Genomic DNA, 23919 nt, shown 5'->3' with positions numbered 1-23919 from the left:
CAGGCCATGCTACAGTCCGACGCCTAAAGAAATTGTTACAGCTTCACTCTATCTCGTTCTTAGTTCTCTTGGAGCCGATGGTGGATCTCCAACAACTCGAAGCAATTAAAAACCGTTTCGGGTTTCATCTTACTGTGAGCAACATCACCAATAAAATCTGGGTCATGTGGAAAGTCGATTTTGCTGCTCACGTCTTACTCAATGAAAACCAACTTATTCACTTAGCAGTTACCCACTCTTCGTGGATGGGGGAGGTGTTTTGCACCTTTGTTTATGCTAGCTGCTCCCAGGTGGGCAAGCGACAGCATTGGTCCAGCCTGCTTTCCCTCTCGAAATCGTGGCTGGTTGGAGGAGATTTTAACACAATTACGGACTTAGGAGAATACCTGGGATGTGCGCAGCAGAATTTGGCAGCAGTGAACGAGTTCGCCAAATGTGTCTCTAGCTGTGGGTTGAAGACGAAGGCGCCACTAGGTAGTCGATACACTTGGACTGGTATTCGCCAAGGTCGAGGAGTATGGAAGCGCTTAGATCGGATACTGATGAACGCGCCTAGGCAACACTAGTTTCCTAGCTCAGTGCTCCATCACCTTAATAGGGCAGGATCAGACCACAACCCCTTGCTGGTGCATCTTGATGAGGGGAGCAGACCTGCGCATGGAGCGTTTTGGTTCTAGCACATGTGGTTAAAACATCCGGGCTTCTTGGCAACAGTTCGGCAGAACTGGACACAGCCACTTGAAGGATATGGGATGTTCCTTCTTGGACAGAAACTGAAGCGCTTGAGGAAGGAACTCGGCATATGGAACAAGAATGTGTTTGGGAACATTTTTTCCAAGACCTTAGCAGCGGAGGAAGCTATGCACCAAATAGAGATATGTCTGGAGGAGAGCGACACGGAGGATGCGCGGACACAATGGGAGTGAGCCACGACCACTGTAAATAGGTGTTTAGCTGACGAAGAAATTTATTGGTAGCAGAAAAGTCGAGTTAAATGGTTGCGCGAGGGAGACTTCAACACCAAGTTCTTTCATTCCACGGCTCTGGATAAGAGGGCAAAACTGGCCATTCGTCAAATTAAAAGTGTGCAAGGTATCCTGTTAGTTGAGGAGAATGCAATAGGTGTTGAAGCCTGTAATTTCTTCCGTGATCTCTTGGCTGCACCAGCTGGAACGGATGAGGCAGCAATGCAAGTTCTGTTCGACAACATCCCCACCTTACTACCCAACCCGGATAATGACTATCTAGTTCGGGAGCTCATTAATGATGAAGTGAAACAGGCGATTTTCAGCTTGATGGCCAAAGTGCAGCAGGGGCCGATGGCTTCACTAGGACTTTCTTTATGCATTGTTGGGATATTATTGGGGACGATGTTTGTCAAGCAGCGAAGGAATTCATGTATGGTGTCCCAATTCTGAAAAGCATAGCAAGCACTCCCATTACGCTTATTCCAAAGATTGACTCACCTCAAACCTTCTCTGACTTTCGGCCAATCAGTTTATGCACTTTTGCCAACAAGATTTTCACCAAAATACTTTGCAATGGCTTTAAATCAGTCATACCTTTGGTTATCTCCCCGGAGAAGTCGGCCTTTGTCCGGGGCAGGGAGATTTCTGACAATATCTTGATAGCTCAGGACTTGGTTAATGGAATTGACAGGAGGGCCCGTGGCCATAACATTATCTTTAAATTAGACATGATGAAGGCTTTCGACCGAGTGTCCTGGGATTACTTGTCTCGCCTACTCCTCCGTTTTGGATTCAACCCTCGCTTTGTGGCCTTGGTGATTAATAATTTACACTCCTCTTGGTTCTCAGTGCTCATTAATGGGAAACCGCATGGGTTTTTCCTGGCCGACCATGGCTTAAAGCAAGGGGATCCCCTATCCACTTTTTTGTTCATTTTGGTCTCTGAAGCATTAAGTCGGGGGCTACGCACCCTATTCTCCTTAGGGAAGCTCCAGGCCTATGCACAGCCGAGAGGCACTTTGCCAATTTCCCACCTTGCCTTTGCAGATGATGTGGTCATTTTCACCAGGGGAGATCGCCGGTCTGTGAAGTGTTTAATGGACTATCTCGAGATCTATCAGAAAGGCTCGGGGTAGAAGGTAAATACGGACAAGAGCTTCTACGTTCCTGCGGCTAGGTGCTCTGCAGCAAAGAGGCGATTGATAACCAGACTAACGGGCTTTCAGCAGCAATCACTACCATTCATGTACCTCGGTTTTCGTCTCTACAAGGGTCGGACCAAAAGGGAGTACATCCAACCCTTGATAAGCAAGATGCAGCGGAAGCTAGCGAGTTGAAAAAACAGGATGCTTTCGGCTGGGGGACGGCTAATCTTGATCAAACACGTTCTCTCTGCAATTTCACTTTTGCGGTTCAGGAGCCTCCGAAGACTGTCCTCCACCAACTTAAGCAACTAGTGGCACGATTTTTCTGGGGAGAGACTGAAGGGCGTGAGAAATGTCACTGGAGGAACTGGAATGCGCTTTGTCTCCCAACAGAGCACAATAGCCTTGGGTTTAATAAGCTTGAAGACGTGATGCTGGCTTTTGGTTGCAAGCTATGGTGGAAGCTGCGAAGTGGCGACACGCTCTGGACTCGTTATACTCTCTCTAAAAACATGGTTGAGCACGAGCATGTGACATTGGCACCAGTATGTCTCTCGAGCTCGCGGATCTGGAAAAGATTGACCCGCGTCCGTGCCTTCATGGAGGATCACATGCAAACGCTGCTTTATGATGGTAGTGCATCATTTTGATTTGACAACTGGTTGGGCACGGGTCCACTAGTACAAGGCAAACAGTCGTTCCCTCTACCTAACCTCTGGATTGCAGAAATGGTGGAGGAGGGGGAGTGGTGCTTGGACCAGGTTGAGGAGTCTCTTACAGCGGAGGAAAGGCAGCACATCCTTACTTTCCAAGTCCTACCCCTGCAGGGCGAGGACCATGTAATATGGCAACCCTCACCGGCTGGCTCTTTCACGATTTCATCCATGCTAGAGAGGATTCGACACCCCTCCAATCCTTTAATTTCTCGCAAGCTTATTTGGGACAAGCGAATACCCCTCAAGATCTCAATCTTTATGTGGCAACTGCTTAATGACCTGCTCCCATTTCCCGATATACTGAGGCAGTTTAGTCTGCACGTGCCTTTCAAATGCCCCTTTTGTCCCAACGAAGACTCCCTGACACATTGTTTCGTTGAATGTCATGCTGCAGGCCAGGTCTGGGGCTGGTTTGAACAAGGACTTGGGTTGCATGCAGGCGCCTCAGACTCACTTCCGCTTAAGTTACAAGGGTGGTGGATGCACTCTTCGGGGAGATCGCTCAGGGCCACCTGTACACACTTCTTGCCTATGCTCATCTGTTGGGAGCTGTGGAAGGCTCGAAACATGGCGGTGCATGAGAACAGCGTGCCTTCGCCTGCTCAGGTGCCAGGTATTGGGGCTACTGATGAGTATTGGAGCCGCTTACCCCTTTCCTTCTACAGTGTCACAAGATCCCCCATGGCGGCAGTTGGGGCTGCATACGACGACGACACAGCCACGGGGGAGCACCCGCGTCTCTTTGACTTGGTCCTTGCCACTATACCCTTATGCGAAACTGAACGTAGATGGCTCCTCCCTTGGCAACCCGAGTCTTTTGGGGGGGTGGAATTCTACGTGACCATAATGGTAGTGTCCTAAAGGCCTTCTCCTCTTTCTATGGTTTCCGCACTAATATGGAGGCGGAGGCCATGGCTCTCTTGGTGGGTCTCCGACTGAGCATTGCCCTGAGGTTGCCAAAGCTGATAGTGCAGATGGACTCTAAACAACTGCTTCAAATGGTTCAATGAACTTCTACAGTGCCTTGGAGGATTGACACCATCATCAAGCAAGTACGGCAGGAGCTTTCCAAGGCAGACTTCTTCTTGGAGCATTGCTACAGGGAGCTCAACTCAGCAGCGGACGTCATGGCGAAGGGCGCAGCAGCTAGCAAACACTCGGCCACTTACGATGCGACCAACTTGCCGCCACCTTTGAAAGGCATCTCGGCCTTAGATATTCGGCAGTTTCCGTATTTTTGCCTGTTGCGAGTTCGGGAGTAGTTCTACTGGTCTTGGTTACCGGTTGTACCCGTTTGATTTTGGATCAATAAAACGAAGTTTTTTCTTAAAAAAAAAAAATAGGTTTCTCTCTGTGGATATAGACTCAATGGTGGAGTCGAACCACGTTGAATGTTATGTGTCATTTGTTTTTTATGCTTATGGTTTGTTTATCATTAAATTGTTGTGTACTGATATCTTAATAATTGTTTGTTCTGCTCTTGGATCCTAACAATCAATTCATTCATTCATAACCAAAATCTCAGTCTTTGGAAGATCCATCTTTGGATTTGTTACCGGCCATTGGTATACCTCAAGAATAGGCAAACCCTACTCTAATGCCTATTGACGCAGAAATGTATAGCAAGAATCGTTTCATGAACAATTCCCAAAGAAACAAAGGGGGTGATTCATAATAAAACCCCGAAATTTCACAAGGACCTTAAAACTTGAAGGAACTTGAGAAGAATTGGTAAAAATCAAGGGAAATTGATAATAATTGATCAAAGTTTAAATAACAAAGGCCTAGTACATCCCTATGTATAAACTAGAAGTCCTAATCTAAAAAGGAAATGAAATTACAACTAAAATAAATAAAATAAAAAACATTGCAGGCCCGATGAACCAGAATCAAACATATCACCGAATGTATTCTACCAGTTTGCCTCTCGAAGTCCGACGACGAACTTGACAGCCCGATTTCCGTTGGAGTTGCGCATGCATAGCTTCTTCTTTTGCTTCTTAGCATGATCCAACTTGGCTAAGAAATCTCCAACAACATGTTCCACATCAAAAATACATTATCATTTATTTATATTGTCCTTTATCCTATTTATTTTGCTAACTTTGTCATTTATTGGATTAAATTGGGACAAACTTAAGAGTTTATGGCACAAATAGTTCAAAATTGAGAGTTAAAGGATCAAAGTATCCAAAATTTTTAATTTAGGATAAAAAATGAAAAAGTGGTACGCGTTCAAGGATGCAAAGTAGAGTTAGTCCTGTTAATATGTTAGTAATTAAAAGTAGTAATTACTTTTGCCAGAAGAAAAATTCTTAAAAGTTGAGAAGAAAATTTCAAAATTACATATTACAACTCATGATTTAGAGGTCCTAAATTTAAATCTCAATAGATGCAATTTGTCTAGTACTAATATATGGAAGTTTTCATCTTACAATTCATGGTTTTGCTTCTAATATCTTTAAATTGTAAGTTGGTTGTATTGACCCCACCAACATGAGTTAGTTGTATTAATATAAAAATCATAAATTACAGTTTATCTTTTAAAAATTTCTTAAGCTGTCTCTCTACTTCATAAATTTTATCCCTTCTCTGTTAAAAAAATTGAACAAAATATGCTTCAGATTATTGAAGTGAGAGAAGAAACTATCAGATCTGGATGCTTTGGTCTAAACAGCCAAACAGTAGAAAGATCGGACCTTCGTAAAACTTGTGTGTCATATATACACGCAAGACAGACACCAAAAAAAAAAAAAAAAAAATCAATCAAAGCCAAAGCACATTACTTATTCGAATCATCCTCTTGAAAAGGAACTAAACGACGACCTAATTACCACAGTAGAAAAAACTTGACCAGAAGAGAACAGATTTCGTTGTTGACATCTATTATCCCTAGATGCATTCTAGGATAAGTCACAATGCTGAGCCTCATTCTTTCTCTTCACACACTCATAGGGCTGTCTGGATCATTTAAAGCTGCAATTGCAGTTTGAATTTTTATCTTCAAAACATCTTTTTCTTCCTCGTTAGCCTGAAAAAGGTAAATGGAAAAGAGGATATTTGATAATTAGTATTAGCAGAAAATTAGCAAATATATATTTAGAAACAGTGCTGATAAATACAGATAGAAGAATCATATTGTCATATATTTTTCGTTTTGTAATTTAAGTAGTGAAAAAGAGATCAATATTTGACATCGATTTTTGATCCTCCCTAGGAAGCACTTGGATATTCAGATAATCAATAACACTCAATAACACCAATCGTCATTGATAAGGCCATAAATTAGCTCTAAATTTTAGAAAGGACAGGTGGCAAAAAATTGTGAAGTGTATTATGATCATTCAATTATGAGAAATTGAATTGAAGAATATAGGTGGACCCATTTGTCATTTTAAATCTTTTGTATCATTAGAAAATTCTCAAATTATTTCTCTCATTTTTGGTATTGTTTTCATACTCTCAAATCATCTACACTAAATTGTTTTGTATGATTTTCATTTAAAAGAAATTTTCTAAAGTTTATTACAGTTAGGGCTAGCGTTTTGAAAATGAGACTAGATCCAACTATTGGACCAGTTAAACTGCGAATTGGCTATAGGCCAATTTGGTTCACTAGTCAACTTGAAAAGCTATTTGAACCAATCAAATCCGACTGAACCGATTAAACCAGGTAAAAAAATCAAAGTTTTGAAACATTTCAAAATCAATTTCATTTTTATAAATTTCCAAGTAATATAAGTTACTTAATAATTAAAAGAATAAAAAAAGAAAAGTCTTTTGATTTGGATTGAAGCAGTTAAACCATGAATGGGAAACTTAATGGTCACTTAATAAATCTTTTCACTAAATGGTCCGGATTTAAAAGCATTGGTCATGGAGAGCTAAATAATTCAGATATATGATATTCAGCACTATTAATTGCCCTGTTAAATATAATTATCGATTTAGAAGTTTACGTAATAAAAATACACAGCTGTACTGTATGCTTCATCAACTTTGCTCTAATGTCCGTAGACCCCACCACTGTGTGCAAAAAATTGGACAAGCATTGACACTTTAAGGATTTGCAAAAAATTGTCTCAGCCGTTAAATAAACTACTATTTCATTTCTTTTCAGGGCTGGATTGAAAATATTAAATTGTGCAGTTATTTTAGGCAAATTCTTGCTATTTAATATTGTAAACTCTCTTTCCTAGATGAATTTGTATATAGACATATGCATAAATAATTTCCCAAAATCTGCCTGATCCATCAATCGAGGATTTTGGGTCCATGGCTCTAGGAAATCAGGAGCAGATTGGCCCAGGTGATGGGGAATTAAAGTTAAGCACGTCCAGAAAGGTAATAAAAGTTCTTCATTGCTTCCAGAATAATACAAAAATTTTGGTCCTCTATGCCTAATGTAGGACCAAGTTTTATCAAAGAATTAAGTATTACGTGCTATGTTGAGATTCGTCCATATCATAGGGGTCTAAAATTGCAATTTCCGGAAAAAATTGGATCCCTCTTTTATCATTTTTAAAGAAAAGAAACAACAAGTTGCCAATTTATCATTAGTTTGTACTTCTATTAAGATTGTTTAGTATCATTCGTAGAGAACAAAATTTGCACGTTAACGTCATTGTACAAAGTCATATCATCTGTACCTACACTTCTGGTGAGACATTGCTATGCTCTCTTGCCCTATTCTCAGATAATGCTAAATCTTTGCACAAAATTAAATGAAAAGAAAAATAAGGGGAAAAAAGTAGGGTCTAAATGATTTTCTCTTAGATGTGATTAGATTGCATAATTTTTTACACTCTCCAAATTAATTAATTTTTTTTCTATGGAGAGTGCAAAAAAATTAATTTTTCTATGTAGAGTGCAAAAAATTAATTTGGAGAGTGCAAGAAACTGGGGATTTACAACAAAAAACTAACAAAAGAAAAAAATTGAAATAAGAGAAAGAGAAACGTACCTCTAAGAATACAGTGTTTAGAAGCCTGCCAGAAAATGCAGTGATGTTGGCTGTAATGATTTTGAGATTCAAAGATTCAAAGACTTCACAGATCTTTACAATTGTGTCTGTTCTTTTACTGCATGTGAGGCTCACTACAATAGTCTTCTCTCCAATGTGAGATACCCTTAACTGTAGAATTGATTTTTGAAAGGTCTATATATCAATGACAGAAAGACAAATTACTCACAAATATCTAGAACGAAAAATGAATAAATCTAAAACATGGGATTGTCTTTAAAGTCTCATGGACCTCTTTAATAAAAGGGATAATTTTAGAAACCTCCCTTGAGATTTCTGACAGAGATTTGGAAAATTACACATACCTCCCTTAATTTGATAGTTTTAGTAACAAAATCTTGAAATAATATTGATTTGGTCAAATTTGTAAATAAATACCCAAAAATGCCCTTGTGTAATGAATTTTAATTTACTTCCCTATAGAATTATAAGATTATCTAATGTAATTATAAGAAAAATGTACCGAATTTTTCATGTCCATACCTACTATTTGATAAATAACTATAATAATAATTTTATTGCTATGATAGGATATATTTGATGGTATTTTATTATGAATTTAGATTTATAAGATAGAAAATAAAATGTTGAAATAATTGATTCAGAATTTATGAATTTTTTGAGTAGTGGGATTATCATAATTTAGTAGTGATTTTGGGCAATTTCTTTTGATTTATTGTTAATTTTAATACCAAAAAATAGAAAACAAAGATTAGCAAAAAATATCGGATTACGTATAAAGTTAATTCATCAAAAAAATCATTAGTTCGACATTGGGTTACAATAGAAACTAAAGATAATAGTGGTAGTTTTACAATTTTATTGGCAAAAAATTAAAATAAAAAGGAATAAGAAGGAAAAAGAATGAAAAAATAATTTTAAAGTCATTCTAAGTATAAGCATTCCAAACAAGAGAATTTTATTTTAAAAATATTTAAGGATAATATTATTATTTTAAATGACAAGGGAGGTATGTATAATTTTTCAAACCTTAGGGGAGTTCAGTGAAATTGTTAGAAACCTCCGAAGAGATTTCTGAAATTATCCCTTAATAAAAACAAAAGACAGGAAGAGCGCCCCCCCCCCCCCCCCCCCCCCGGGGGGTTCTGTGTGTGAAAAGACCGCTTCTTGGCCGGGGTATTCTTTTCCCATGGGGGTGGGGAAGGGAGAGCCCGATTGGTAGAAAAAAAAAACTACAACCCCTAATCGAAGGTCGGTTGACTGCGCTGAAGGGTTAGTATTGATTCATGCAAAGATGCTCCCCATTTCTCCGTAAGTGGGCTCTACTTACTTGGGCAATGTAAAGACTACTAGATCAGTGGCAACTGGGAGGGGCTCCTAGAGAGAGAGAGAAGAATAAAGTGATAAACCAACCTCAAGAACTTCAATGGGAGATGATCTGGACCCTACAGAATCACAGGTCTGCTCAAATCTTGATCTCTTTGGCTTGGAATTACAGCTTATTTCTTCATCAAAATCAAGAAATATACTCCTCTTTGACTCCAGTTCTGATATTTCAGCTTGAATCACTCTCTCTTGATTATGCAGTTCTTGTATGTAGTCTATGGCATCTTTAATAATTGAAGCCTTGTCCATCTGATCAAACATCAATTCATGATTCATTTTTAGTTTATTCCTAGTGGTGGCAATCATTTAAAAAAAAAAACATTTTCTGGCAATGAATACCATAGGGATCCTTAGTCCTCACCTTACTGATATTGGGGACCACAGCTCTAAGTGCATGGAGCCTTTCAGTCAGTTTCTTCCTCCTCTTCCTCTCCGACTCAATGTTCTTTGATGCTGCTGATGATTGTGCTCCATCAGGAGAGTTTGAATCATGAAATGAAAATGATTCATCAAAATAACTGCACAATCAACTAATTAATCAATCCGACGCATCAGTCATCGCAAAATTTCTATTTAAATAAATAATTGCTCGCGAACTATAGAAGAGTCAAATTCAGCAAAATATCATCAAATGTCTAAACAAGAATTGGAGAAAATAAGTATGAAAGGATGAGGATCGAACTATTGTTTCTCAAACATTAGGCTTCCACTAAATATGTTGTCAACTTTACAACCAAAAGATTTACCTTGCTAGTTGCTCAGTTTGGAGGAACATATTTTCCCAATAGTATTTGTATACAACATCTATGTCATCCATGGTTTCTTCTTTCTTTCCTTCTCCTTTGGCTATAGGGAAGGTTTCTTCTTTCTTTCTTTCTCCTTTGGCTAGGGAAGAAGGAGATGAAAGATGGACCTTGGAAGAAAGTGATGAATGATATAGAGGCAGTGATGAAAGTTTTTTTTCCTCAATTTAATGTGAAGAGACGGTAAAGCAAAGCACCAATGAGTAGAGGTATCTATACAATATACTATTCGTTAGTCCATAGTTTACTAGAAGATTTCCAATAATATGACACGCGTCGTCTCTTAAGAATTTTGAATTATTTTACTTTTTGATTAATTCTATTAATGTTATCGAATAGGCATTAGTTTGTTTAGTTCAAATATTTAAATCACTATATTCTATGGAGAAAAATATTTTTTGAAACTAACTTATCAAAAAGATTGTCTAAATAAATATTTTACTTTAACATTTCATTTAGGCAGAAAAGTCTCAGTTAAACTAACATATCAATATACCTCTCTAAGTAAAGTTTACCACTTTATCATTTCGCCTGGTTGCAAATGACAAATAGTTTATACAAGCATTATGTCCTGCGCTATGCACAAAAGCTACAAATAGTTAAAAATAATTTAAATGTTATAATAAAGTAGTTAAAAAATTTATTATCATAGAAGACTATTTAAGATCTTTACAATTATATGCAATTCAATGACTATTTTTTGTTTGTTGAATTTGAAAACAAAAATTCGACAAAAAAACCACCGAATTGCATGGAATATCTCTTTTCCTGAATGTTTCTGGAAGGTTAATAAAGATACACTATGAAGAATAGGGTGTATGATCATAGAGTCATAGTAATATTTTTATCTCTCAAAGCTTCAACAAGTTGCCCTTAAACGGTTAGGCTTTTGTAAACTCAGATAATTCATTCCAAGGTTAAGGTTATTACGCCCTCCTCTCCCTTGGCTAGAGTTCTCTTCATTGCATTGGAGAAAATTTCTCTCTATTACACACTAATAAAATTTAATTAAATTTTATTTTAATAAATCAACACAGTTCATTATATATTTCATCACTTATATTAGTTATACATAAAATTTCATGTGAAATTGATTATGTTTTACCCTCTAATTAATCATTACAAAATTTGTCACAATTTTAAATCATTTTTTACCATTCAAATGTTTCGTGTAATTGAATGCCAAAGTATTTGCAAAAGAATATCATTTTCAGTATGTTGATCTAGAGATTAAAAAAAAGTAATGACACAATTAGATGAGTTTATAGAGTTATAAAATTTTAGGTATAAATATATGAAGAAATACTGGAGAGAAAACCAATCGAAAGGATCCTAACCCCACGTCCCTTGTCATATTGACTTTAGCCCTTCTTTAATTATCTAATAAATATGGTAGAAATCCATGTTCAAACTATTCTAGTGAGATAGTCCATTATCGATCAATGAGGTTCTGGTCAAGTGATTAAGATTAAGATAATTAGCAGTTATGAGTTTAAGTTACATTTGGTTTCTTTTGCCATTCTTTATGAATTTTATTGTAATATTATTGAGTTGTAATTCATTCACGGGTTAGCTTGTTGACGTATAAAACCCACCCCCCCCACCACACACACACACAAAAAAAGGGGTTGGATCAGAAGAGACGTAGAACAAACCCTAACAAAGCCACTTAAACTTATTTCAACAAAACGATATGTACAAGTGACGTCCAAGTTGAGATAGAACATTATTTCAATGAAACCAAAAGTGAAAAACCAACGAATTTTATAAATCGGCCTAAAGTCGGTCTGTGTCTAAAAAAATCTCAGTGCTTGATGAAATTTTAATTTCTATTTCTATAATATACTCATAAAAGGTAAGGTATATGCCATCCTTGCACGACAAGAATTCCGCTTCGTATGACTCGAATCCAAGTCAATACTTGGGCGAAGATCAAAGAAGTCCAGATAAATATGGATTGCTATTTTTCAACAGAACGAAATTCAGTTTTGACGGGGCTCATCGACAACGACAATAGGACAGAGCATTTGCCCAAAAATCGACAGACGGACTCTCTGCTGCTGATTTTTGACGGAAGAATCGAGAATGCCAAAAAAATAATAACAAATAAAAAAGAAAGGCTCATTGACAAGAATAATGTTATAGACTACTTGCTTTTTCGATTTGAGAAGGTAGAAATCGAAAATAAACAAAAAAAAAAAGTACACAGAAAAAGATAGCTTAAGTGGATATACTTGCGAAGTGCCGTTAAATATTTTGGACTGGTTTTGGATTCAGCGATTGGACGACAGATTTAAAATCCATTTGGACAGTATTTTTTGGGAGTTTGTCTTAAAATAACCTTTGTGTATTTAGAAGTATTCAGTGTTAAACCAACTGTGTATATATGAATGTACTACACAGCAAAAATCTAAATTGACTTACCTTCAACCATTATTGTCAAGTACAAGTTGATCCCTCCTTGTCTCTTTGACTCGTTGTCTATTCTAATAAAACAAAATATGTAGAAAAAAATTAGAGTAAGGAGTTTCTAATTTATGCCTAACCAGTGAGTATAGTATTGATGGAATATTATAAACTATTTATAGGTTAGGTTAGTAACCCTTGCTGGCAAATACCAAAATCCTTAGGGTATTCTTCCATCAAGAAAATCTTGCCATAATTCATAACCTTTCTGACTAATTGATTGATTTGATTAATTAACTGATTAAATACGATATCAATTAGCAAAAGATACCAATCAATCATTAACAAATGGAAGATACTAATTAACTATTGGCTTAATCAGGATGACAATCACTTTATAATCGATCATGTGAGCCATAATTGCCTCTAAAAGAGACAAATCTTACATTCTTGACCTACATGCCATAGTCAAATAATTTTGAATGACTAGATATTTGAATGGCCATAAGTCTTTATTGTCAATCATAGACTCGACAGTTACGTAACAGTTATTTAATTAGAAAATGATAATACTCGAATCATGATGGTTATGTTCTCATTAGATACACTTCCTTTCATGTCTACCTTGTATATAAAAAAAAAAAGAGGTTATTGTAGCGACCTCTTTTTTTGCCAAGTGTATAGTCTCTTATTTTGACAACTGTCAGTTTCTATTTATAGTTAAAATTTTGTTCCACTATTTTTTTTTAGTCAAAAGTCATAAATATCTCTCCTCCCCATTCTTTTTTTCTTCCTCTTTCTGCCTCTACTTTTAACCTTTATCTCCCTCTTTTTTCATCATCTTTCTTTTTTCCCCCTTCAAATTTTTTCTTTATAATTAATTATACTAAGATTATTTTCTTACTATTTTTTTAGATGATTATTGTTGACCATAGAGAGGTGTTGCAACAATCAATTGATTTATACTGCCACTTCCTATTCCATCAATTTAACTCTTTAATCCAGTCTTTTGCTTTTCTTTTCTTTTTTTCCTTCATCTTAATTTTTCTCCACCTTTCCTTGTTCCACTCAATCAATGCATTTTTTCCTTTTTTCTCTATAATTAATTGAATGTATTTTTTCTTGCACGGGAATGGATATTTCTTTTGTTCCATTGTTCAAAAATCATGATCATTTTTTTTTACGAGAAATATAGACAATTGACATTTTACCTCCACTATTCCTACTGTTTGGTATATTCCATTTTCCTTTTATTCCTATTCTTCACTCGTTTCACGCTACCAAATATGGACTCAACTTTTTTTTATTAATTGTGTTTTTAACTTTTTTTTATTAACTGTATTTTATTTAGCCTTTATCATTTTTCTTTTTTTGCCCCTTTATTCTGTTACCTTGGTGTATTTATTTATTTTAACTTAATCTCCTTGATATTCATTAAGCCTTCCATTATTTTGGTGCAAATCGATTTTCCTTTTGTGTGGTTTGTTTTAAATCTAAAAGCAAAATATGTTTTTTGCAATTATGATGTTTTAGTTCCTTTTAATGCATAATTTGTGAGGACTCGAAATTTCAATTTTTTCTTACTTTCACTTCATTTTACTGGCTTATTTAATTATTTATTCACCCGTTTACTCCGAATAATTTATTTCATTCATTTTAAACCCATTTGTATGCAAAAATGTCTCATTTATATTTTAAAATGTTTCGCTAGCGAATGTAAATTTTTCTGCGGCTCGTTTAACAAGAAATAGCACATGCACGTTTTTTGAGGTAAATTCAATCCGATAGTGCAATAATCTTGGAGTATTAAGGGTGATTAATACTAGACTAAGAAAAGTTAACTGAGGAATTAGAGTGAGTGAGTTAAGTTAACCTCAATTAGGAGCACAAATTACACTCTAACTGATCGTTGACTTTTGGGGCACAAGAGCACTTTATGTCCTATCTTCTTACACAACATCACATCACCACCTACCAACCAACTGCATTTTGTGGCTTGATTTTGTCCCACTTGTGAAAAGATTTTTAAAATCATGTCTTCTGATAAACTGTAGCCTTCGGAACCTAGTTTCCAACGCCACCAACCATTCTCAATTTGAGTTTGTATAGATTTAGATATGGCTTGATTTCAAAAACGCGACAAAGCTGGGAAACTGGAAGTTTTTCCTTCCTTGTTGGTCGAATGGTCAAACCTGTTTTGAGAGGTTATATTTCAAAAACTTTAGTGCCATTTAACCACAAATTTCTTGTTAAATGTTTCTGGAACCTTGGTTTCAAAAATGGAGTGAATTCGGATTGATTGCATTGGACAAAACCTTTGGAAAGAAAGAAAGAGTGGATTGGCAGAATTGCTTTCAAGATTTCACGAAGTTTGGTCATTTTGTTAACCGCCTTCCCACGTGAGTTTTTGCCAATAATTTTATACAGAGGTAGTCCACATATGGAAGTTTAAGTGTACCAATTTGGTGTAATTTCAATACCATTTTGATATCCAAATGATGCCCCAAAGATTTCTCTTCAAATCTGGAAATTCACTGTTCAAGTAGTAAAAATCAACCGACTTTAAGCTAATATATCTTGATGCTCAAAACTCCAAATTTAGTTTCGCTTATTGTGTTTGAAACTTGGTTTGGAACTCTTATTGTGTTATAAATTTCAAAGCTTGATTCCATTTTTGCGAATTTCCTAACTTTACTGAATTACAAGCCTGTTTTTCTCTGTTCTATCTAGAACAGTGACTTTGAGCTAAAATTTGAAGGACTTCAAATTGAAGTCTGAGAAAAGTGTCTTCTAGAAAGTTTTAGTAGTTTGAGTCTAATTTCCAACGGTATAAAGTTTTCAATTTTTGGACTTAAGGAACTCGAGATACGATTTTTCCAAGTAGCGTCACTCTAAACTGGAAATTTTCTATTTTCACCCAAATTGCTCTTTTAAGAACTTTCAACCTTCCTTTACAATTGTTGGACTGTTTAAGTGTAGTTTCACGGTTTAAAATGAGATCTCTTTGAAATTTAAACTCCATTTTGAATCTTAGTTTCCAAAGGATTAATCTCCTTTTTGTGATTCTTCTTGACTCTATAACTTCCCTTGTTTATAACACTTCTCTTCATACTGGAATCATAGACTTCAATCCTATTCTTATGGCCTCAATTTCCATGAGTTTGAAACCAAAAAGGGAGCTTTTTGACTAGAGTAATTCTTGGTGAATTTCACTACTTTCATACTTGAATCTTGGAACCTCACTACAAGAAAATTGTTCATCAGTGACAACACAAAGTCATCACAGAACATACAAATATCGTCACAAATACCTTTTATTGACGACTTTTTAATCGTCACAAAGTCGTCACTAAATCCCCGTTGGTAAAAGTAAACAGTGACGACCTAAAATGTCGTCACTAAATAGTTCTCATTAGTGACGACTTTAAGTAGAGCATTTTTGACAAAAGATCAAGTCGTCAATAAAACACTTCCAGATTGTCGTCACTAATGACAACTATTTAGTGACGACCTAAAATGTCGTCACTAAATAGTTGTCATTAGTGACAACAATCCGGAAGTATTTTATTGACGAATTGACCTTTTGTCAAAAATGCTCTACTTAAGGTCGTCACTAAAAAGCACCGAAAGCCATTGTATATAACTATTTTACTGACAACAATTGTCGTCACAAATTTAGCTTAGATTTAGTAACAGTCTCTGTTATGACAAGGAGTTTTTATTTTCTATTTTATGACAACTTTTTTTTGTCATTAGATAATTTCTCAATAGCTTAATAGTCATAATTTGGCCTGTAATCATTGCTAAATCATTGATTTTAAACAAACCATACAAATAAACATGAACGATTGATAACCAAAAGTATTTGCATTAGATTACATGGTAATAATATAGCATTCTCAAATGCCAAATTCAAGTGTACATTACCCAACTAATGCCTACAAAAATAACATTTGTCCAAAATATCACTTGTACATAAGGTACATTTACAAAAGCAATCACAGTTTAAGAAATTGAAGAACATTTAAATGAACCACTCCATGAGCAAAAGGCAATTTTGTCTTCAACATTCTTCAACCATAACCATAGATATCTTCCAAAAGCTAGTATGAATAGCATTTATCTGTCATAAAAGAGTAAAAGAAGTAGGTAAGGGGAGGAGTACAATAATAAAGAACAAGTAATGAGACTTAGATTATTAAGACAAAAATTACAATTCATTAAGAACCTCATATAATTTGGGCCCACATATTACAACACCAGCAAGAAGTTAGAAATCACAGTCCAATCTATACAAATACTAGGGTCTGCTTCCCACGCAAGGCGTGGGAGCTTGAGACCTGTTAGTAAGGTTCCCTCCCATGCAAAAGCAGTATATATTAGTTGATAAGAGCAGTTAAGTATTGATTGAAAATATCCTTGGTTAACACGCAAAAGCAATATACATTATTAGTTTATAAGAGCAGCTATGTACTGATACAAAAAATGGAGTAACGGCAGTTGATTCTGTAGTGAATATTTTCTCCTGAATGATAGCCTTTGGCTAACATTTTCTATTGAATAATAACTACAGTAGCGCGATGCGAAGGCACGTTAAAAGGCATAAATCAATATATCATGATGCATGCTTTATAGAGGGTTATAGAAACCTAAAAAGCAAAGGATAGCAATAAAGAATAATTAGGTTCTGTCTTCTTTAAAAATTGTTAAATCAATATAACTAAGGCTTTTGCTAAATTTTTACCACATCTTGACATCATCTCTCTTCTAATATACCACAGTACAGATTATCCAAATGTGAATGTTGAAGATCTTGCAATTCTTCGAAACTAATATTTGTTGCACTTAGTAAAATGCTACCAAAATCCTGCAACACAGCTCTTGAAAGAGGGGAAAGAGGAGAAACAAAGTCCGCCTGATATTTGAAGTTAACCAGAAGTTGTAGCGTCAAAGCCCAAAGTGCCCTCAGAAATGTTTATGTGATACCCATTGAAGCAAACCATTATAACAGCAGGGTAATTAAAGCAAAGTCCATGTCCCATGGAATGAATTAAAAAGAACTAAAAGAAAGACACTTACCATGTCATCCTTCGCAAGGAATGCAGTTCCGATGAAGTATACGCAACAAATCAAAGCAGCAGTGACAAAGAGGCTGCATAAATATGATCTAGCTTTTGGATCTGGCATGAGTGAAACCTGAAAAGGCAACAAATTAACTATCAGTACCCTAGAGACAGAAAGGTATCATTTCCATTTAGAGTTAATAAGAAGGTATCGAATTGTAACATCATATACAATTTCTTCAGCTATAACAAAAGTTATCATTGTCAACCCTCCCAAGTAAACTTCAGAGAGTCCAAAAAACCACTCTGGCTCCAAAATTGTTAAGGCCAATAAAAAGTTTCTGAAATCCTCAAAGACAAAGGGGACCATCAAACAAGCATTCAGAAAATGACAATTTTACAATATACTTACAGATGTAGCAATACGTCCCACATTACCAAAGGCAGCATGGCCAATATCCGGGTAAGTCTCGAGCCCAGGTTGACTGTCCAAACAGGAATGCAGGAGAATCCCAGTGTAGTAAGAAACAACAGCAAAGATAAACAGAATTGAGAGCCCAACCCATCCACCTTCTTTGACAGCACAAGTAGTTGAAAGAATTCCAACACCACAAAGAACATTTATGCCTGTGAAAAGTAAATGTACATAATTTTTATGTGTCTTCATTCACCATGAGCACATTAGCAGCTAAATGCAAAGGCAAAATCAGAATTGTCAAGGCCTTCAAACGGTTCTAGATGTTTCATGATAGTTTCTGATTTGATATTTTATTTCATTTTGCAAGGAACTGCAAGGACGAACTTCCTTACATCAGTGAAAAGGGAAAAGGATCAAATGTATAGGTAGAATATATATCTACAGATAGAAGAAAAGGATTTAGAATATTATGCAAGCCATCAAAGTTCTCAGTGAGTGAATAGATTATAGCAAATTTAGGCTTTTCTTTTTAATTTACAGTAAAGCGAGCAAGTTCATATTCCTACATCTAGAAGTTGAATAAGGACAGATTACTGAAGTACGAATCATCAACATTCACGTCAACATACAAGTTAATTATGCAGTTCCTCTGATAAATGCTTCTTTAATATTCCTGCATTTCTATGTAGATTGATGGATGTTCAATCAAATAAACCTACCATTCACCACAGCTTGTCCATATGAACTCTGGCTAGGAAGAGAAACCTCATGTGAGACCTTGGATGATTTCTTGTCAGCAGTTGCTTTTCTTAAGGAAGGCCTCCCTTGAATGGAGGGCAGCAGAGAATGTGAACTACGCCTTTCTGGTGGCCGACGTGCATCTGCTACTGGTGGTAATAGAGGTTTTGCGAAGAAGGGAGTACTTCAGGAGTGTATCTTCTTGTTAATGAATAAGAGATACATGAGCTGCCTAAACATGATAACGTAGGCGTCCCCAGGAAGTTAAGACTTGGAGATGGTACACTACTGTATAAATCGATGGACTGCCTGATACAAGGATATGAGATACCAAGCATTATCAACCAGAGTTTGAACACAGTCCAAGTGAGATGACTAATGTAACCATTTCTCAAATATATAATCCAGTTATGCAAGTTTAAAACAAATTAACAAAGAACCATTGGAATTGATTCTAAATCTTAAAAGCTAAGAGCGAAATTATTTGCAGCTGGTAGAATTGCACATGAGGGAGTGATGGTTGTACTTTTGATCAAACCAGTATTTTTTATCCTCTCCAAAAACAACTGAAAACCGATGCAAATAAGAAACGCTGGTACATGATTGGAGGAGGAGAGTGGATCTCTGGCACTTATTTCAATCAAAATATCTAGCAGACTGTCTAAAAGTTGGTATAGTTCTGGCCAGATGTTATGACACACAAGTTATGGAAATTGGTTCAGTCTTCCAGAATCAGCCGTTCGATGAAAGGTAATATCCAAAATATGGTTTCTACCATTGATAAATGTAGCAAGGACAAATACAACTCCTTCACTTCCAAAGATGGTTCACAGGGATTAACCACCAATCCCTCATGACGAAGGAAAATCTTTTCAATAGAGGCAGTACTCAGCAATATAAGTGCATCCTACCAAGTTCCGCTAAGCTGAAGAAGGATCCAGGGAAGACATAAAATGCTCTGGCCTTTTGATAACATTACATAGCCTACCTTAAGCCCATAGCTATCCTTTACTGATGTTACTGGATCCATTCAAACTCATAAACTATTGATATTCATGGCCGAAACAGAATGAAAAAACTTGAAGAAGCTTCAAAATATGAATGATGAAAGCATTTCAATCCCATTTCTAAATATCTCTCCTAGCCAAAAATGAATAGGTAAAGCTAAATATCTGGTACCATATAAATATAACAGCATTCAAGAAACCAAGTGCTTCACTGCTAAATACAGAATCTGCACAACAAGAACAGAACAAACATAGAGAACACCATAGCTAGATGTAGAAAGAAACAAATATAGATATGTGCGATAAGATGATACTACCTGTAACTTTGAGGCCAAGAGGTGGTGATAGATTTGCTCTCCGGCCTTTCGTCCTCATTATCATTAGAATAACTGCTAGAATCAGAATTATTTCCATCTTCACTATTTTCTTTCTCCAGTGCCTAAAATCATTGCCAGCTGCAAAAAAGCTAAGCTCTTGAGAAGCCTAAAATCAGAACAAAATCCGCTTAGCATCAGAGGCAGCAACTAAAGTACAGAACAAAAGAGAGGGTTGCCCCTCTAGAATTCAACACTTCTATCTGTAACATTATTCAGCAATATAGCAGGTTGTTTACAGAATTTGGAATATTAAACATCTTTTATTGCTAATAACAACAAAGAAAACAAGATTGAGGCAACATTGGGAACATCTTATGTTTCACTTCTCATGGCTATATACTCTCATTCACGGAAAGAAAACAAGATTGACCAAGAAAACCGAAAAGTAGCATGTCGAATTCTCTCCAGCGGTGGATTTGCATATTTACCTTATATATGAAGCTTCATATTAACATACGAATGATGTTGAAAACTCAAAAACAGTGAATAGTATGTTATGCTCTTTCTTGATAAATAGCTAGAGAAAAAAAACTATTTTCCCAATTGTTTTGTCAAATAAAATCAAATTTCTCGACACAAGGGGACATTGATTCCATATTTGGAAAAATATATGCTTTGGACTGGCCAGAGTCTCTCTCAAATTAAAAAAACATAAAATCTCCTCTTTTGGTTCAAGATTTCCGTTCGGGCATTTTATCAAACACTAAATGGGCGTGAAAAACTTCAGCATATTGTGCTCAATTGAGGTTATGACTAGCCCAAAATTTGTTATAAACACGAGATAAATCAGTCCAATCGACACCTAGAGCCTGTATATTCTAAAACCATAAACAATCAACAAGAAAATTGTACTAACAGAGACACGGAAAACATGCTTTGGGAGCTCAGACGTTTGTGCTTGAATGGGAACTGAAGTTCAAAGAGGGAAGACGACTTACAAGGCTTTCTTGGTGAAATTCGCAGGCGGCAATGGATATCCGATGGGTGGTGACGGCTCGGTGAGTTGGAAATCTCCGCTGCTGTTGCTGCTCAAGCCATCCACGGAAGAGGAGCAGGTGGAGAAGAATTTGATGAGAGTCTCGACGTCGTAGCTGTTCTTGCCCTTTTCACCGAGAACAGAAAGGTTGCTGAGGATGAGTTTTTTTTTGGGCTTGGCGCGGATAGAGACGGCGGTAAAGGGGAAGGGCTGTGGTGGAGGCGTTGGCAGAAAAGGCTTGTATTAGAAGTGGGGAGGAGCAGAATGGGAAATGAGGGGTTTTTGTGGAGGATTCGTTTGGGGAAATTGGGGGGAATTTGAGGACGGAGGGTGGAAAGAGAGTGGTGGCAGCCGGCAGCCGGTTGAGGTGGTGGGAAATTTGGCAGTGGTGATTGGAAAAATTTTTATCGGATGATTGAAGCTGAAACCCCCATTTCCCTTTTGTGTGTTTTTTTCGTTGCTTGTTTCCTCCATTTTTTGCTCAGCCCGCCGCCTGGTTCCTCTTTTCCCTCTGCTTTTCCTTTTTATCCCTCGCGCTCTTCTTCTTTTTTCTTTCTTTCCCAGTTCGCCGAAGCTTTCATGCCCAAAACCTAGCCGCCCCTCTCTGTTTTTCTCCCTCTGCTCCCTTTGCTTAGCTTTCTTTCCCCTTTTTTTTTTTTGTGTCCGAAGCCTCTCCTTGCTCTCTTTCTCCTATGGCCCTAAAAACTCTTTTCCTTTTTTCCTTTTTTCATTTTTTTCCCCCAAAAATTCCTTAAACTTACCAAGTGTCCCTAACATAAAAGAGACACTTGTCCAAATGCATGCCTCCCCACTTGTCACTTTCACTCTTTTTTTTTTCTTTTCTCTTTTTCTCCTTTTTTTCTTTGTTTTCTGAAATTTAGTATGAAGACAAAAAATAAAATAAACCAGAACAAAAATAAAAAAAATAAAATAAAAAATAAAAAAACCCTAGAATTGAAACAAATAAACCTATTAAATTAATTAAACAAATAAAGTTAAAAAATCAAAAATTTGGTGTCTACAATGTAATTGAAAATAATAAAACTCAAATTATATGAAATATTATATGGGGTTTGTTTGGATAGTGTGTTATTTGAAATATTATTTGGAATAATTACTGTAGCATTTTTTGTGATGTGATGTATGTGAGATAAAAAGGTGGTTGGAAATATAAAAAGGTGGGTTGGAAAATGTGTTTATGATGCAAGCGAAATATTATTTGGGATAATCATTTTCCCAACATTTGAGACCAATCATCATGCTTTTTTTTATTTTTAATTTGGTTTGAAGCATAGATTTTATTGCTATAGTATTATTCTTTATTTTTTAGTACAAAAACACAAATTTTCATCAATATAGGTGGCAAAATTTGTTAATTACATATAAGTGAAAATATACTTTTATAATTTGCAAATATTTTAGCCCTGCAATTTTTTATAATTGCAGCACTAAAATACATCATTAATTGAAAATAACGAAAGTCAAATTCTATGGTTATAACAGACTTTCATTAAAAATAATCAAATGCTATTAATAAGACATTATTGTTAAGTCAAAATCAAAGAAAATTTAGTGATGACATAATGTTATCACTAATTTATTCAAGATTATAATGACAAGGAAAGTCGTCACTAATTAAATTGCTAGTTTTTAATATTGTCAATTGCTAGTTTTTAATACTTTTGTGAAAATATTGATAATGGTTGAGAAAATTTTGTTACATTACTGCAAGTGATAAATGTACTTTTGTTCTTTTTCAAACATTTATTTTAATGTTTAATTTTGTTTAAAACTATTGTACTAGTATAGATTTGCAAGACAAAACTTAAGTTCTCAATAGTTAAAAAATTCATTATAGAGAAAACACAAAGTAGTAGTTGCAAAATGTGTATAAATTACAGATATTTTAATGTGTATAAATTACAGTTTATTTTAATGTTTAATTTTGTTTGAAACTATTTTACTAGTATAGATTTGCAAGACATAGATTTATGGGTAATTTCTTTTTTTTTTTTGCTTTCACATATTTAATTTATGTTAAATACAAAACCTACCAGTTTCCCTTTCATAAAAATATTAGTGCAACACTTTTTGAATTTTACTTACAAACATTTATGTATTTAACATAAATTAAATGATTTAGAGTGAAATGCCCATAAAGAGCAGAATATTTGTTCATGTAATGGAAGAAACCCACAAAGAGTTGGTACTTTATGGGCCATTTCTTTTTTTAAAAAAATTTAATTTATGTTGAAAAGATAACCTGTCAGTTTTCGTTTTGTAAGAAATCAGTGTAACACTTTTTGAATTTTACTTACAAACATTTATAAATTTATCATAAATTATATGTTTGAGAGTAAAATGCCGAATAGATAATGCTCATTTGCCCATAAACTACACTCCCTGAAGGCTATTTTGTTAATTACTTTGTAGTACTTTGTTATTCCTTTGCTAATACTACTTGGCATGTAGTACAAAGGATAAATCTGGCATAAATTTCTTATTCCATTGATAAAAAGACCTGCCGCCTTATAACTATTATAATGAAAGATATATCTTTAGAGTTTATAACAAATTATTACTTAAGTTTGAGAAAATTATAAAATATTTATGCATAGTTTATCAAGATACCATTCGCAATTTCCTAATAAAAAATAGGGGCTAAATTGTAAAAGTTAGGGTGCCATAATAGAAATAATAAAATTGGTGTATTACATATGGGGGTTAAATTGCAAAAGTTAGAGTGCCATAGTAGAATTAATGAAATTGGTGAATTACATATGGGGCTAAATTACAAAAGTTAGGGAGTAATAATAGAATTAAAGAAATCGGTGTACTACATATGGGGCTAAATTGTAAAAGTTAAGGTATTATAATGGAATTAATGGAATTTTTTACAACATTTAGGGCTAAATCGCAAAAGTTAGGGTGG

At 35.5% G+C, this 23919-nt stretch overlaps 3 protein-coding genes across 4 annotated transcripts; 1 reads left to right on the top strand and 2 right to left on the bottom strand.

Moving 5' to 3' along the window:
• Positions 1 to 680: 680 nt before the first annotated feature.
• On the top strand, positions 681 to 2763 carry LOC113696788 (uncharacterized). Its single transcript, XM_072056271.1, has 4 exons — positions 681 to 922; positions 1085 to 1398; positions 1557 to 2049; positions 2157 to 2763. The coding sequence occupies exons 1-4, from the start codon at positions 681 to 683 to the stop codon at positions 2761 to 2763; spliced, it is 1656 nt and encodes a 551-aa protein (XP_071912372.1).
• Positions 2764 to 5513: 2750 nt separating this feature from the next.
• Positions 5514 to 10200, bottom strand: LOC113694487 (transcription factor bHLH35-like). 2 transcript variants are annotated; one of them, XM_027213302.2, is made up of 5 exons: positions 9946 to 10200; positions 9561 to 9717; positions 9227 to 9448; positions 7793 to 7987; positions 5514 to 5860 (listed from the first exon to the last, which is right to left on the bottom strand). In XM_027213302.2, the coding sequence occupies exons 1-5, from the start codon at positions 10014 to 10016 to the stop codon at positions 5771 to 5773; spliced, it is 735 nt and encodes a 244-aa protein (XP_027069103.1). In that variant the 5' UTR covers positions 10017 to 10200; the 3' UTR covers positions 5514 to 5770. The 2 variants fall into 2 exon arrangements, with proteins under 2 accessions (XP_027069103.1, XP_027069104.1); XM_027213303.2 differs by having other exon boundaries at positions 7793 to 7963; positions 9946 to 10198.
• A 6056-nt stretch (positions 10201 to 16256) lies between these two features.
• Positions 16257 to 20268, bottom strand: LOC140009928 (amino acid transporter AVT1C-like). Its single transcript, XM_072056270.1, has 8 exons — positions 20248 to 20268; positions 19952 to 20117; positions 19807 to 19861; positions 18609 to 18811; positions 17884 to 18098; positions 17488 to 17604; positions 17153 to 17323; positions 16257 to 16531 (listed from the first exon to the last, which is right to left on the bottom strand). The coding sequence occupies exons 1-7, from the start codon at positions 20266 to 20268 to the stop codon at positions 17165 to 17167; spliced, it is 936 nt and encodes a 311-aa protein (XP_071912371.1). The 3' UTR covers positions 16257 to 16531; positions 17153 to 17164.
• Positions 20269 to 23919: the final 3651 nt, after the last annotated feature.

Source organism: Coffea arabica, chromosome 6e, assembly GCF_036785885.1.
Source record: "Coffea arabica cultivar ET-39 chromosome 6e, Coffea Arabica ET-39 HiFi, whole genome shotgun sequence".
Taxonomy (NCBI): Eukaryota; Viridiplantae; Streptophyta; class Magnoliopsida; order Gentianales; family Rubiaceae; genus Coffea; species Coffea arabica.
Note: the sequence above shows the minus strand (reverse complement) of the source record. Positions and strands in the feature narration are given on the sequence as shown.

Excerpts from the sequence above, each read along its gene's own strand:
- LOC113696788 (XM_072056271.1), top strand. The coding sequence starts at position 681 with ATGTGGTTAAAACATCCGGGCTTCTTGGCAACAGTTCGGCAGAACTGG. Across the intron at positions 1,399-1,556 it reads CAAGCAGCGAAGGAATTCAT|TCATACCTTTGGTTATCTCC; the intron begins GTATGGTGTCCC and ends GCTTTAAATCAG. Across the intron at positions 2,050-2,156 it reads TTCACCAGGGGAGATCGCCG|CAAAGAGGCGATTGATAACC; the intron begins GTCTGTGAAGTG and ends GGTGCTCTGCAG.
- LOC113694487 (XM_027213302.2), bottom strand. The coding sequence starts at position 10,016 with ATGGATGACATAGATGTTGTATACAAATACTATTGGGAAAATATGTTC. Across the intron at positions 9,449-9,560 it reads TGGTCCCCAATATCAGTAAG|ATGGACAAGGCTTCAATTAT; the intron begins GTGAGGACTAAG and ends ATGTTTGATCAG. Across the intron at positions 7,988-9,226 it reads CTCCCATTGAAGTTCTTGAG|ACCTTTCAAAAATCAATTCT; the intron begins GTTGGTTTATCA and ends ATTGATATATAG.
- LOC140009928 (XM_072056270.1), bottom strand. The coding sequence starts at position 20,268 with ATGTTTAATATTCCAAATTCT. Across the intron at positions 20,118-20,247 it reads TGTTTAATATTCCAAATTCT|GCTTCTCAAGAGCTTAGCTT; the intron begins GTAAACAACCTG and ends TTCTGATTTTAG. Across the intron at positions 17,324-17,487 it reads TCCTTGCGAAGGATGACATG|GCGGACTTTGTTTCTCCTCT; the intron begins GTAAGTGTCTTT and ends TTCAAATATCAG.